The following is a 15133-nucleotide window of genomic DNA, read 5'->3' on the forward strand; positions in this document are numbered from 1 at the left end:
GAGAGCAAGGGGAAAGAAGGTCGGGTTCAGGGTGGCATTCGGCACAGGAATCAGATTCAGCACTGGAGAGCTTTGTCTTTCCCTGTTAAGTATCTAGTCCTTATGACTTCAAAGATATGTGTGATGCCTGTGAAAATTTCAGAAGCTGGATGGCTAATGTGTGGTCAGCTGGAGGGCTTCAGTGCTCTACAAAACCTTTTGTGTCACTTAGCAATGTACTGGTTCAGTCCAAATTGCATAGCATAGCATAGCTTGGAGTACTGCCATGCGCTCTACGTGGGGCTACCTTTGAAGGTGACCCAGAAGCTGCAATTAATCCAGAATGAGGTAGCTAGACTGGTGAGTGGGAGTGGCCGCCGGTTCTGAGAGATCTGCATTGGCTCCCGGTACGTTTCCGAACATAATTCAAAGTGTTGGTGCTGACCTTTAAAGCCCTAAACAGCCTTGGTCCTGTATACCTGAAGGAGCGTCTCCAACCCCATCGTTCAGCCCGGACACTGAGATCCAGTGCCGAGGGCCTTCTGGCGGTTCCCTCCTTGCGAGAAGTGAGGTTACAGGAAACCAGACAGAGGGCCTTCTCGGTAGTGGCGCCCGCCCTTCAGATGTGAAGGAAATAAGCAGCTATCTTCTCTTTAAAAGACATCTGAAGGCAGCCCTGTTTAGGGAAGTTTTTAATATTTAATGCTGTGTTGTTTTTAATACTTGATTGGAAGGCGCCCAGAGTGGCTGAGGAGGCTCAGCCAGATGGGCGGGGTATAAATAATAAATTATTATTAGTAGTAGTAGTAGTAGTAGTAGGCAGAATACATTATGCCAAAGAAAAGGTAATTCATGGAGGAGAGGGCTATTGGTGGCTTCTAGCCATAATGGCTCCTGAATGTTTTAATTGTATGCTTTGTGTTGTTTTGATTTGTGTAGCCCACCTCAAGTCTCTGTCCAGGCAGAAGATGGGATAGAAATAAACATAGTAATTGCAGTAAGGCCTGAGGTGCTGGCCAGTCCATCCCACCTCCTGTTTCTCAGAGGGGCCTTTCAGGAAAACAAGCTAAGCTAACATCCTTCCGCACCTTTTGGATTCCCCTCCCTCCCCACTACAATCCATGGATCTGAAACCCATTACAGTGGTGCCCCGCAAGACAAACGCCTCGCAAGACGGAAAACCCACTAGACGAAAGGGTTTTCCGTTTTGGAGGCGCTTCACAAAACGAATTTCCCTATGGGCTTGCTTCGCAAGACGAAAATGTCTTGCGAGTTTTTCCGACTTTTTTCCCTCCCCCCCCCTTTCCTAAGCCGCTAAGCCGCTTATCAGCTGATCCGATAAGCCGATAAGCCACTAAAAGCCGCTAAGCTGCTAATACCGCTAATCTGCTAAGCCGTCAATGGGCTTGCTTCGCAAGACGAAAAAACCGCTAGGCGAAGAGACTTGCGGAACGGATTAATTTCGTCTTGCGAGGCACCACTGTAGAAGTCTGCAAATCGCCATTGAACGAATGATTAGCATGTTCTTTTCATTTATCTCAGAAAGTAAATTGTTGTGTGCTTTAAAGCGGTTTCCCACCTCCCCTTTCACCACAGGCCTCTGTTCCTGATGAAAGACACTTTGCAAGGATGGACTACATAAGCGAGAACTACCCGGTCCCTTGTGGGCACGACAAGTACATTTCGAAGTAAGTCGGAGGCTGGCTGCGTGTTCTGGGCAGACCTTTGTTCTTTGCAGCTGGCATCAATCCCTGGGGTCTGGTGTGTTGGTGTCTGTGTATAACTGCAAGCACGTGCAAGGAAGAGAGGAGAGACTTGAGTACCAGCAACTTGCATCTTATGCTAATCATATTTACGCAATTGGAGTGGCGGGGTGAATAAATAGAGAATGGAGGAAACCCACCAATTCTTGCTCTCCATGTATTTATGTTCTCTGCACACCCAGAGAGTCTCCCTCACTTTTTCGGCCTTTGAGAAGGAGACATGAGGACTCAAGGATGCTCTAAGACCCCTTGCACCGCCTTTCCAAAGCCCAGTAAGTAAAGGGCTGCCTTCTTCACCGGCCCCTGGGAAAGGGCTCTGGGACAGTTCTGGAGGCTGGTATGGAAGGTGTTGCCTCACCTAGTGGGCTCCCTGAAAAAGAAGAGTTTGGATTTGATATCCCACTTTATCACTCCCTTTAAGGAGTCTCAAAGCGGCTAACATTCTCCTTTCCCTTCCTCCCCCACAACAAACACTCTGTGAGGTGAGTGGGGCTGAGAGACTTCAGAGAAGTGTGACTGGCCCAAGGTCACCCAGCAGCTGCATGTGGAGGAGCGGGGAATCGAACCCGGTTCACCAGATTATGAGTCCACCGCTCTTAACCCCTACACCACACTGGCTCTGCCCTCCTGTGACCTTCCCAGAGCAAGATAAAGAGTCCTCCTCCTGTGGGTTGGGGGAAGTTCCAGAGGCTCCTGGCTTCACGTGCTTTTGTGTTTACACACTGACAGCCAGAACCGAACTGCTGCATAAGCTGTGAGTTGCCTGTATGTCATGAAGCTGTGGGCACAGTGAAATGAGGGCAGTTACAACCAACCATTCATTTCTAGCCTAGAGGAAGATGGACTTTGAGTGCATGCAATCTCTCTCTCTCTGATTAAATTTTCTGTTTTACAGTTTCAAATACGTATTTTGCATCCTTCAGATATCCATGACTTCCCTTCTTCTCTTTCCGTGGTTCATTTTACATATCCCTGCATATTTTACAAAAACTATACCAATCAGTATTCCATGAATATTGCATCCATCGAAACTTATTTACACTGTTGAATTTATCTTAATGCTGCTAGCCTTTTCAGCTGTACACAATTATATTCCATATATTCAATAAACTTTTTTCAATCTTTCTTAAACAGATGTTCTTCTTGTTCTCTTATTCTATATGTGAAGTCTGCAAGTTGTGCATATTCTGTCAACTTAAGTTGCCATTCTTCTTTGGTTGGGACCTTGCTCGTTTTCTATTTGAGGGCTAACAAAACATGGGGCACAGTTGTTGCATACATAAATAACCTTTTCTGACACCTGGGGATTTCACTCTGAAATTATCCCCAAGAGAAAGGACTCTGAAATAACTCTCAGAAAGTGTATGCCGTTTTCTGATGGGACAATGAAATGCGTGGCCTGAGAAGCACGTTCTGTGGAACCTTGGCTTTCCTGGAGGCTTCTCAGGAGAGCCATGAAAGTAGAGCAAGATTGGGGTCAGGGGTCAGCTCCAATTTCCTTAAATACAGTGGTGCCCCGCAAGACGAACGCCTCGCAAGACGGAAAACCCGCTAGACGAAAGGGTTTTCCATTTTGGAGGCGCTTCGCAAAACGAATTTCCCTATGGGCTTTCTTCGCAAGACGAAATGTCTTGCGAGTTCCTGTGGGTTTCCCCCCCCCCCTTTTCCTAAGCCGCTAAGCCGCTTATCAGCTGATCCGCTAAAAGCCGCTAAACCGCTAATAGCACTAATCCGCTAAGCTGTCAATGGCCTTGCTTCGCAAGACGAAAAAACCGCTATACGAAGAGCCTCACGGAACGGATTAATTTCGTCTTGCGAGGCACCACTGTATTTTATTGCAAAAAGCAGCAACTTTTGGACAAAGCCACCACATGTGGCAAAGAGAGCCGGACAACTCTTCCATTTGCTCTTCTAACAGCTCTTGTTCCACATCTTCCAGAAATGAATTGTTGTTGCACTTGAAGACCTACAACCTATACTACGAAGGCCAGAACTTGCAGCTCCGGCATCGAGAGGTGAGAGGACCTTTCTACGCAGAGACAAGTTAGGGGAGAATGTTGTGACCAGGGGTGTGTGACCTGGGCATGATTCCAAAAATGAAACTCTGTACCCAAGTCACCAGAACTTCTCGCCTAAAGGAGCTGGGTCCTGCAAAATGTGTAATGCATGCAAAAAGGCTCATAGGTGCATGCTTTTTGAATTATTGCAGTGCAGAGTTTACTCTTCAGTTTTAATTCCAGTTTTACTATTTTTGGACTGTGCAAGGCCCCGAAACTCTGACACCCCCAGACTCTGGGATTTTCCTTTGGCCTCCCCCTTTTCCCAGCTTCTGAGAATTCAGCCTGTGCTGCCCATGCCATTTTAATGATGCATTCAGGAGGGCTGGAAACCTGCTTTTAAAAACTAAAACGATCCTTCCAGAGGAATACAGTATGATTGCATCTTATGCACGTTTAACTCGCACAGTTTCAGCCACATGCGGTTGAAGGTGGGCTGGCTTAAAGTGTGCAAGTTAAATGCAAGCAAGGCGGAGAGCTCAAAAGCTCTGTTTGCACCAGGTCTGCTGGCGGGAAAAGCAATCAAGTGGTATGTAAATCTTATGAACCAAAATAAATATAGTTGAAACTAGCATCCTTTCCTTTGGTGCTTGCTTTTATTTTCACTTTATAATACACAAAAAGCAATGGCAGCAACAGTCAAGAGAAAGAGAAAAAAGCAAACGGGGGGGGGGGAGGATATGAGGAGAAAGGAGGGAATGGTGCTATTCCAAAAGCAGTGTTATAATTCCAGACAATTGTTCTTCAAGAGTAAAGGTAAAGGGTAAAGGGACCCCTGACCATTAGGTCCAGTCGTGACCGACTCTGGGGTTGCGGCGCTCATCTCGCTTTATTGGCTGAGGGAGCCAGCGTACAGCTTCCGGGTCATGTGGCCAGCATGACTAAGCTGCTTCTGGTGAACCAGAGCAGCGCACGGAAACACCGTTTACCTTCCCGCCGGAGCGGTACCTATTTATCTACTTGCACTTTGATGTGCTTTCGAACTGCTAGGTTGGCAGGAGCAGGGGATTCGAACTGCTGACCTTCTGATCGGCAAGTCCTAGGCTCTGTGGTTTAACCCACAGTGCCACCCGTGTCCCAACTTTCAAGAGTACATTATCCAATAATGTTTATCCATAGGAGTGCATGAGAAGAGGGTGGCTGCCACCCATGTTCCTTTCATGTATGGATTTCCTTTCAGTAAATGGATGCCAAACTTTTGAAAAGCTGTTCTTCATTTTCCGATAGCGCAGGGTTTGGGTATATTTTGTTAACGTTTCCGTTAGAGCTGTGGTCCAGCTCTGGAGGTAGAACCAGCATCCTTGGGGCTTGGGGAAGTTATCTGCAGCATCCTTGGAGCAGGCCAGCTTCTGGACCATCCCTCAGTCCCTTCTCTCATGTGCCCTGTAGGAAGAAGGGGAGTTCATCGTGGAGGGCTTGCTGAACATCTCCTGGGGGCTGCGCAGGCCCATTCGCTTGCAGATGCAGGACGACAACCAACGCATCCGCCCCCCGCCTTCGTCGTCCTCCTGGCATTCCGGCTGCAACCTGGGAGCACACGGGTCAGTACACAATCCTTTTTTTTTTTTTTAGAATAATATTCAGGTTTTAAAACAGAAAAAACAAGACATTTCCAAGAAAAAATGCAAAAAAATAAAAAAGCAAAAACAGATAAAAAGGAAAAAAATAATTAGAAAATACATACAATCAAAACAGATAAAAAAAACAAGTTAAACCTTTACATAGTTTTCTTTCTATGACTTATTTCCTTAACCTCCTCACACCTGCCCTCTTTGTTTTCTAGTTCAAATAGATATTTCAGCAAATCCTTCATCTTTATTTTTATCCTAATAATTTATCTTAATATACTGTAATTTTCCATTCTCTCTTTCACCAATTAGCCATCCACTTTTACTTTATTTAATCTTATTTCTCATTAAAACTGATATATTTTAACCTATTCTCTTAAGATATTTCCCCTAGGGTCATAAAAATTCCATTCCACGATTTCACCATCTCTCATTAAAAGCAATTTAAAAAATAAATAAATCTCAATATATACACTTTAAATTCCCAATTTTCTTTCACCGTCTCCCCTCCCCAGTCTCGGCCCCTACCAACAGTTCCATCGGCTTACAACAGTCCATCAACCTGGAGATCTTAAATCCGAGGCTCTTAAGTCTTTTTCATGTCCCATCTGCCGATCTTCTTGATAATCTTTAATATTAAAAAGCAGTTCTCGGGGGAGCTCCAACCCAACGATGGTCAAATTCCTTCTTATCAAGTCTGCCAGGTTTCCATAATTAAAGATAGGGCCCATAAAGTATTCCCAATCTTGTTTCGGGTCAGTACACAATCCAGGGCAGGTTTGTGTGAGTGTGTGTGAGAGAAATATCTAGGGGTCTTAGCAGACCACAAGCTTAACATGAGTCAAGTGTGACGCAGCAGCTAAAGAAAGCTCATGGCATTTGAGGCTGCATCAACAGAAGGCGAGTTTCCACATCGAGGGAAGTCATAGTCCTGCTCTCTTCTGCCTTGGTCAGAGTCCTTTGTCCAGTTCTGGACACAACAATGTAAGAAGGAGCTAGAACATGTGCAGAGGAGGGCGACCAAGATGATCAAGGGTCTGGAAACCAGGCCTTATGAGGAACGGTTGAGGGAGCTGGGTATGTTTAACCAGGAGAAGAGGAGAATGAGAGGAGGAGATATGATGGCCCCCTTCAAACATCTGAAGGGTTGTTCACATAGAAGATGGAGCAAGTTTGTTTTCTGCTGCTCCAGAGGGAAACACCTGAACCAATGAATTAAAATGACAAAGAAGGAGATTCTGACTAAACATTAGGAAGATCTTTCTGATGGTAAGAGGTGTTTGGCACTGGACTCTCCGACACTAGAGGCTTTTATGCAGAGAGGGTGGCCCTGTGCCAGGAATGCTTTAGCTGTGGTTCCTGTCCTTCAGGGAGTGGGATTAGATGGGTCCCTGCCCACTCTATGATTCTATCTCGGTGACCATTTTGTTTTAACTTTTTCTCTGATCAGGGACTTAAGGGAGGGTTTGAACTCGTGTAATATCGGTAAGGAAAGCGGCACCTTGATGTGTAGAAACAAGGGTGGGAGTGGATTGGGGCCAGACACAAACTGAGGAAATCATAAACTTTTTTTTAATGGGAAAAAATATCATTGATTTTCCTGAACACTGGAGAAGTAGACTTGGATTTTAGGGGAGAGATTTCAAGTCCTGCCCCTGCTGGGCTCCCACTGCCCTCTGCCCCTTCTCCTTGGGTAGAAAATAAGATACGGCCAAGTCCAAGGCTGGTCTGTCTGCATCTAGGATCCCCATGAACAAGCCAACTTGGGAACTGCAAAATATGCAGCCCAGACTATACAAGTGGCACCGTGACCTTGATTATTTCTGCTTGTGGAACACTGTAATCTACATGATCACAAGTTGCAGATAAATAAAGAGTATTTGTAAGTAGAAATTATAGTCAGGATGGCAACAGAGCCTCTTGGTTGCTGTTTTTGTTTTTAATGCTTTGGGAAATGCTCAGTAATTTCTGCTGTAACCAGAGTCTGTCGCTAACATGGCACAGATCCATTCTACGCATTACACAGAAGGTGGTGGTAGGATTCCGGAGGCTGGAGCTTCAGACTCCAGGGACGGTTGCAGTTTGGAATTTTCCCTGCCTGCAAAAAATAAGCGCACCTTGGTCAAAAGATTTTACAATGCCCTGTTCTTGTTTTAAGGGATGCGGGTGGCGCTATGGGTTAAACCACAGAGCCTAGGACTTGCCGATCAGAAGGTTGGCGGTTCCAATCCCCGTGATGGGGTGAGCTCCTGTTGCTCAGTCCCTGCTCCTGCCAACCTAGCAGTTCGAAAGCACGTCAGAGTACAAGTAGATAAATAGGTACCACTCCGGCGGGAAGGTAAATGGTGTTTCTGTGCGCTGCTCTGGTTTGCCAGAAGCGGCTTAGTCATGCTGGCCACATGATCTGGAAGCTGTACGCCAGTTGCTTCGGCCAGTAAAGCGAGATGAGCACCGCAACCCCAGAGTCGGCCACGACTGGACCTAATGGTCAGGGGTCCCTTTACCTTCTTGTTTTGCTGCCTGCAGGGAGCTGTTTTACTAAGCAAAGCATTCAAAAATATTTAAGCCTCACACATAATTTTATCCCTGCTTTCCTGCCTAACGTCCGACTCGAGGCAATTCTGACATCATGTTTTGAAAGTTTGCCCTCTGTGGTGTCCATCACACAGAAGATCATGCTGGCTACTTCTGTGGTGAATCCTAGAATTGTTGAGTTGGAAGGGACCCCAGATGTCATCTAGTCCAACCCTCCCTTCAGTGCTGGAATCGCAGCTAAAGAATGCATCTTGCAACAACAACAAAACCATCACGCTCACATAACTTGCCACTATGATTTTGTGCTATGTTTACTGTTGACACGAGCAGACGAACAATAATTGCTTGCATCAATCTGTGTTTTTAGAACACTTGGGAAAATCTTGCAAGGTATTTTCTAAATCCCAAATTCTCTTCTTTTGTCTCTTCCCTGCTTAGGTCAGTCATAAAGCCGTCAACCTTACCAGACATTCAGGTCACAGAAGCTGAGCCCTCGTTGGATGGGGACGAAATTGATGGGGGAATTGGTAAGGCAGGGGAAGTGAAGGATTCAGGGGGTCCTTACTGGTGCTAAGGAGGTGGGGGTCTCCATCTTCTGAAAATAATGCAATAATGGAGTATAATCCTTATCTATGACAATAACTCACTGTAAATCAGTTTCTGAAAGGTGTTTTCTGGGAGCTTACCCCCTGCTAGGAGTGCCATAATTATGTGTCTAAAAGGAACAGAGCAATCTGTGTCTCGGGTCTAAATATATGTTGCAGAGTTTTCTTGTGATGTGGATGGTTCTGATCCAGCAAACTCTCTTTATGTTCTTAAAAGGAATGACTTCTCCGTACAGTTCAGAATTAAACTTGCCACTTCCAGATGCAGTCACAACCTCTGGCCTGGGTAGCTCTAAAAGGGGTGTGTGCATGTGACAGATTTGTGGAGGTCAAGGCTGATCGGCATGTGAGGGACGCGGGTGGCACTGTGGTCTAAACCACTGAGCCTCTTGGGCTTGCCGATCGGAAGGTCAGCGGTTCGATTCCCCATGACAGAGTGAGCTCCTGTTGCTCTGTCCCAGCTCCTGCCAACCTAGCAGTTCAAAAGCACACCAGTGCAAGTAGATAAATAGGTACCGCTCCGGCGGGAAGGTAAACGGTGTTTCCGTGTGCTCTTGCTTCCATCACGGTGTCCCGTTGCGCCAGAAGCGGTTTAGTCCTGCTGGCCACATGACCCGGAAAGCTGTCTGTGGACAAACGCTGGCTCCCTCGGCCTGAAAGCGAGATGAGCGCTGCAACCCCCTAGTCATCTTTGACTGGACTTAACCAGATGGGTGACACCTGGCTTGAGAGCAGTACATGTGAAAAGGATCTAGGAGTCTTGGTTGACCACAAACTTGACATGAGCCAACAGTGTGACACGGCAGCTAAAAAAGCCAATGCAATTCTGGGCTGCATCAATAGGAGTATAGCATCTAGATCAAGGGAAGTAATAGTGCCACTGTATTCTGCTCTGGTCAGACCTCACCTGGAGTACTGTGTCCAGTTCTGGGCACCACAGTTCAAGAAGGACACTGACAAACTGGAACGGGTCCAGAGGAGGGCAACCAAAATGGTCAAAGGCCTGGAAACGATGCCTTATGAGGAACGGCTAAGGGAGCTGGGCATGTTTAGCCTGGAGAAGAGGAGGTTAAGGGGTGATATGATAGCCATGTTCAAATATATAAAAGGATGTCACATAGGGGAGGGAGAAAGGTTGTTTTCTGCTGCTCCAGAGAAGCGGACACGGAGCAATGGTTCCAAACTACAAGAAAAAAGATTCCACCTAAACATTCGGAAGAACTTCCTGACAGTAAGAGCTGTTTGACAGTGGAATTTGCTGCCAAGGAGTGTGGTGGAGTCTCCTTCTTTGGAGGTCTTGAAGCAGAGGCTTGACAACCATATGTCAGGAGTGCTCTGATGGTGTTTCCTGCTTGGCAGGGGGTCGGACTCGATGGCCCTTGTGGTCTCTTCCAACTCTAGGATTCTATGATTCTATGATCCAGGGGTCCTTTACTCTTTACCTTTTACCTTCCTTCATGGTCATAGGCAGAGAGACTGGCTGCACTCAAGTCCTTATTGTGGACTTTGCCAGAGGCTTCTGGTTGGCCCCTGTGGAAGGCAGGAGGATGCTGGCCTTGAGGGGCAGCCAGGCGCCTCAGAGTTCAGGAGACCAGCGTGAAACACACACACACACACTGAGTGGTGTGGAAGAATGAGCTTTGTTCCTCTTTTCCTTGGCAACACAGCCCTCCTCTCTTTAGAAAGGGAATAGCAGGAGTCATTGTTAAGCAGAGTTGCCATGGAGAAATAAACATTTACAGGAGAAGCGCTCTCTCCCGCTCTCCCCACCACCCATCGCTCTCTGATCCGAGATAGGCCTTCCCGTTTAACAAAACAGAAAACCACCACGTGGGTTTTGGCATTTACGGGCTTTGTGCAATCTGAGCTGTGCCGTTCTCGCCTCTCCTCTCTCTTCTTTTCCCTTCCCTTAAAATACCAAAGCAAGCCAGGCAACCTCTGCTTAGATAGATCAAAGTCTCAGCATCTGCATTGGTTCCTCCGGGGTAAGAAGCACAAAGCAACCAATTTATTTGGAGTCGCAGGTGCAAGCTTTTGAGTGACACAGGACACTTCAGTAGTTCGGGTCTTCAGGAAGGAAATGTGGGAGGGGCAATGCCCCATGTTGTTGTAGCCACAGGGCCACTGTCAGACATTTCTGCAGTAAGGATTTTAATCCCACTCGTTGCTTGGAAGACTAGTGGGTTTAAGGTAAAATAGCTGATGGTAATTGCTGCTCAGAAACTTTTGTGCAAAGCAAAAAAAAAAAAAAACCAAAAAAACCCCACCCTAGCTGAGGTCTCCCACTTCTTCCATGCGCAACAGTCAGTGGTTGAATATGTTTTGCTGTGTCTGTTTGGAAGCCCTGGGCCTGTTAGAAACTGCCAGGGTACCCCTCTTGTCTATCTGGCCAGCTGCCCTCCACAAGCAGTTGTCTTCAGCACTGGTGGAGGAATGGGGGTGGGGGGGTGGGGGGGCATACTGCCCCCAGCATCATTGGGGAGTGGGGTACCATCACGGCCGTCCCCCCAGACATGGGCCATGCATCCCCCCACTGCGCTGGGCACCACGCCCCCATGGGCGACGTCCCACACCCCCACAGTTGATGTGCCATGCGCCCACGGGCCGCGTGCCACCCCCTGGGACGCACACCACACCCCCACGGGCAGCGCTCCATATCCCCAGGATGCGTGCCACACCCCCAGGATGCACGCCCCACCCCTGCAGGCAGTGTGGCACGCCCTCAGTGCCGGAGCATGCAGCTTTGCCACTGGCCTTCAGCACTCCAGAGTACAAGTGATTCCCTTGGACTCCATGATGCAGGAGAAGATGCTTGTGGGCGATGGCGTCCACTGCCTGTCTCTTTTTGCCTTCCCCATAGCCAAGAGCAGGGCATTGTCAGGATTATCGGTTTCCTCTGCTGCAAAATCTGCACAAGTTTTCAGGAACCCATTCAGAGTAAGACCATCACGATTAACTGATGTGCAGCCTAGCAGTCCATAATTGGGAGATGAAAACCAGCACCAGTCCAAGCTTAATTTTATCAGCAGGCCATTATTATTATTTTTTTAAGTGTGACTTTCCGATGCTCAAGTTTGAGGAAGTTTAAACCTCTGTGCAACAGCTTAGAAGGGATGCCCAGATGAAAGGAGTGTTGCTCAGCCCTCCCAGAGAATAGAGCTGTGGCAGGAAGTTAGTTGTGGCACCCAAGAGGTTGAGCACATCAGAGGTACACATGGGCCTGCCTGGGAGCTGTAGAGCATTTCTTGGCCTCTTTGTATTGCTGGCAATGGGGAGGAGGCTGTCAGCCCTGGGGTTCTGAGGCTGATGGGGAAAGAGACACCCACCCAAAAGGCTTCTTCTTTGCCTCCATAGTTGGCACTCGGACTGGCAGTAGTGCTCTTGACCATTCTCTCTTAACTGAGCAGTGTCCTAAAGTGAGGAGAGGAGGAGCCAGTCAATTGGTTGCAGGCCACACCCTGCACATGTCGGCATATCTGCTGAGAAGCCCTTGCATGAGGACTGTTAAACTGTGGAACTCCCTCCCACAGGAGGCGGTGAGGTCACCCACCTAAATGGCTTTGAAAGAGTATTAAGCAAACTCATGGAGGATACGGCAACAGAATACCAGTTGCTGGAAGCCACGGGACAGGAGAGCGCAGCTCTTTGTGCTCAAATCCTGCTTGCAGGTTTCCCATTGGGGCATCTGGTCGGCCACTGTAAGGACAGGATCCTGGACTTACCGTATTTTTCGTCCCATAAGACGCACCTGACCATAAGACACACCTAGTTTTTAGAGGAGGAAAACAAGACAAAAAATATTCTGAACGAAACAGTGGATGTATGATTTTTGTGGTTCATACTGTGGCCACAGACATGTGATCTGATGGTGAATTTGGGGTGACCCAATGCAAAAATCCTAAGGATCCATGGGCTTTTACCTCCCCCCTCCAAGGTAGCCTCTGCTAGGGTCCCTTATCTCTCTTCCAATCCCACCGATCAGCTGTTTCCTTTCAACACTCCCTTCCCTCTTGTTTGCCTTAGTATAGTGTCTTTTCCTTAGCTGGAGCAGTTTTTTGCTCCTCCTTTTCTTCTAATTTCTCTCCTTATTGCTTTAGTCTTCCTGTCCCCCCCCTCCTTTGCAAGTTTGCTGTCTTTACCTCCCCCCTCCCAGGCAGCCTCCTTTATCTCTAGCGTCCCTTATCTCTCTCCCCAATCGGCAAGCGATCAGTGGCTTTGTTTCAACACCCACTTCCCTCTTTAAAAAAAAAAAAAAGGCAGCACAATCTGCTTTTTGCCCCTGGGCAATTTGGCTCCAGGGACCACGCATTCACTCCATAAGACATACAGACATTTCCCATTACCTTTTAGCAAGAAAAAAGTGTGTCTTATGAAGCAAAAAATACGATAGATGGAACCCCCTTTGGCCTGATCCTGCAGGCTCTTCTTATGTCACATGTTTAAGATGTGTTTCTATTTTTTTGTTTCATTGTTTAATGCCACCCAGCTTGTTGCAGATCTGAAACAGGAGCAGCCTTGGGTGGGTTGACACATGGTGAGTTGAAATGTGAGTTTAAGGAGCCCATTAAAAATGGATTAAGAGGGATTTCATTATGTTCTGGGTCCACGCCAGGAATCTTAGAGGAACACTTAAGGGTCTGCTTTCCCTGCCACATCACATTCTCATCTCAAGGAGCTCAGAGGAAGCTCTTGAACTAGAGCTCTCACCCTTTCTCTAGCAGGTGAAAAGGTAAATGCAGCCAGTTAGACCAGAGGTTGGCAACCTAAGCCCATGGACTGGTTCCGGCCCATGAGCTTCCTGGAACCAGCCCACAGCTGTTCTGTGAATCGGTGTGAGGATTCCATGTTGTTGAGAGTCCCATGGACTGCAAGAAGATCAAACCTCTCCATTCTGAAGGAAATCAGCCCTGAGTGCTCACTGGAAGGACAGATCGTGAAGCTAAGGCTCCAATACTTTGGCCACCTCATGAGAAGAGAAGACTCCCTGGAGAAGAGCCTGATGTTGGGAAAGATGGAGGGTACAAGGAGAAGGGGACGACAGAGGATGAGATGGTGGGACAGTGTTCTTGAAGCTACCAGCATGAGTTTGACCAAACTGCGGGAGGCAGTGGAAGACAGGAGTGCCTGGCGTGCTCTGGTCCATGGGGTCACGAAGAGTCGGACACGACTAAACAACAACAAGAACAAGACCCGAGGTTTGCAACCTAAGCCCATGGGCTGGTTCTGGCCCATGAGCTTCCTGGAACCATCCCACAGCTGTTCCGTGAATTGGTGTGGGGATTCCATGTTGTTGTTTTTCTTGGTGCCATTTTTTTTCTCACCACGGGGACCGACTTCCGGGTCGGAAGAGCGCCAGAAACAGCATGTGCTCACCCGGAGGAGCAGCCATACACGTGCATATACACTACTTCTGGCGCACTTCTGGTACGTAAGAGTGCCAGAAATAGCTTGAGTGCATGTGTGGGCACGCATGCTCCAGCCCACCGAGAGGTTTGCCGGGGAGTGGACCGGACCGGCCTCACAAAACTTTGCCGACCCCTGAGTTAGACTATTGCAGCGAGGCAAGAGAAGTCCAGGTGGCACCAACATCTAGTCGTTATATTTAGAATATTCATTTGAACAACCTTAAAATATCAAAAACTTCCCTTCTTCTCTTTCCATGTTTCATTTTGCATAACATAAATCCCAGCATATTTTATATAAACAAAACCATTCAGTATTACAACCATCCAAACTTGTTTACACTGTTGAATTTATCTTAATGCTGCCAACGTTTTTAAGTGTACAGTTTCCCCCCATATATTCAATAAACATTTCGCAATCTTCTTTAAACGTATGTTCGTCTTGTTCTCTTATTCTGTATGTTAGGTCCACAAGCTGTGCATATTCCATCAGTTTGAGTTGCCCTTCTTTTTAGTTGGGACCTCACTCGTTTTCCATTTTTGGGCTAACAAAACACAGGCCGCAGAAGTGGCATACATAAATAACCATTTTTTTTTTCACTCTTGGAAATTTTCATTTGAATTATCCCCAACAGAAAGGACTCTGGTGTTGTTTTTTTAAGTGCTTAAAAAAAAAATTTCAATTCATTGTAAATTATTTCCCAATACTCTTTTACCCTTTTACAGGTCCACCACATATGAAAGCACGTACCCCTTGGACACCCTATTTTCCAGGACTACATTCTTTCTAGTCATAGAATTTTAATGATTGTATACGGGCATGGAAAACAGGGTGTTCAGGGGTCAATGATCCCCTTATTATCCTTCATAGCCACTGCAAAATAAAGCCCTTCACACAACAGAACTTAAACTCACCTCTCACACCCTTTTAAACCTCCCTTCTCAGCCCTAACCCTAAATGGCCTCGGTCCAGGATACCCGAAGGAGCGTCTCCACCCCCATCGTTCTGCCCGGACACTGAGGTCCAGCTCCGAGGGCCTTCTGCCAGTTCCCTCACAATGAGAAGCGAAGCTACAGGGAACCAGGCAGAGGGCCTTCTCGGTAGTGGCACCTGCCTTGTGGAACGCCCTCCCACCAGATGTCAAAGAGATAAACAACTACCTGACATTTAGAAGACATCTGAAGGCAGCCCTGTTCAGGGAAGTTTTTAATGTGTGACATTTT

At 47.2% G+C, this 15133-nt stretch overlaps 1 protein-coding gene across 1 annotated transcript in view; it reads left to right on the top strand.

Moving 5' to 3' along the window:
• Positions 1-15133, top strand: part of RASSF2 (Ras association domain family member 2) — a 59463-nt gene that overhangs the window by 14899 nt on the left and 29431 nt on the right. Inside the window, exons 2-5 of the mRNA XM_081868593.1 lie at positions 1576-1667; positions 3682-3757; positions 5189-5340; positions 8341-8429. Of these exons, the coding sequence (XP_081724719.1) occupies positions 1609-1667; positions 3682-3757; positions 5189-5340; positions 8341-8429 (376 nt within the window). The 5' untranslated portion in view covers positions 1576-1608. The remainder of the gene's footprint in view (positions 1-1575; positions 1668-3681; positions 3758-5188; positions 5341-8340; positions 8430-15133) is intronic.

The sequence above is a fragment of the Podarcis erhardii genome, assembly GCF_964252035.2.
Source record: "Podarcis erhardii genome assembly, chromosome: 7".
In the NCBI taxonomy this organism is placed as follows: domain Eukaryota; kingdom Metazoa; phylum Chordata; class Lepidosauria; order Squamata; family Lacertidae; genus Podarcis; species Podarcis erhardii.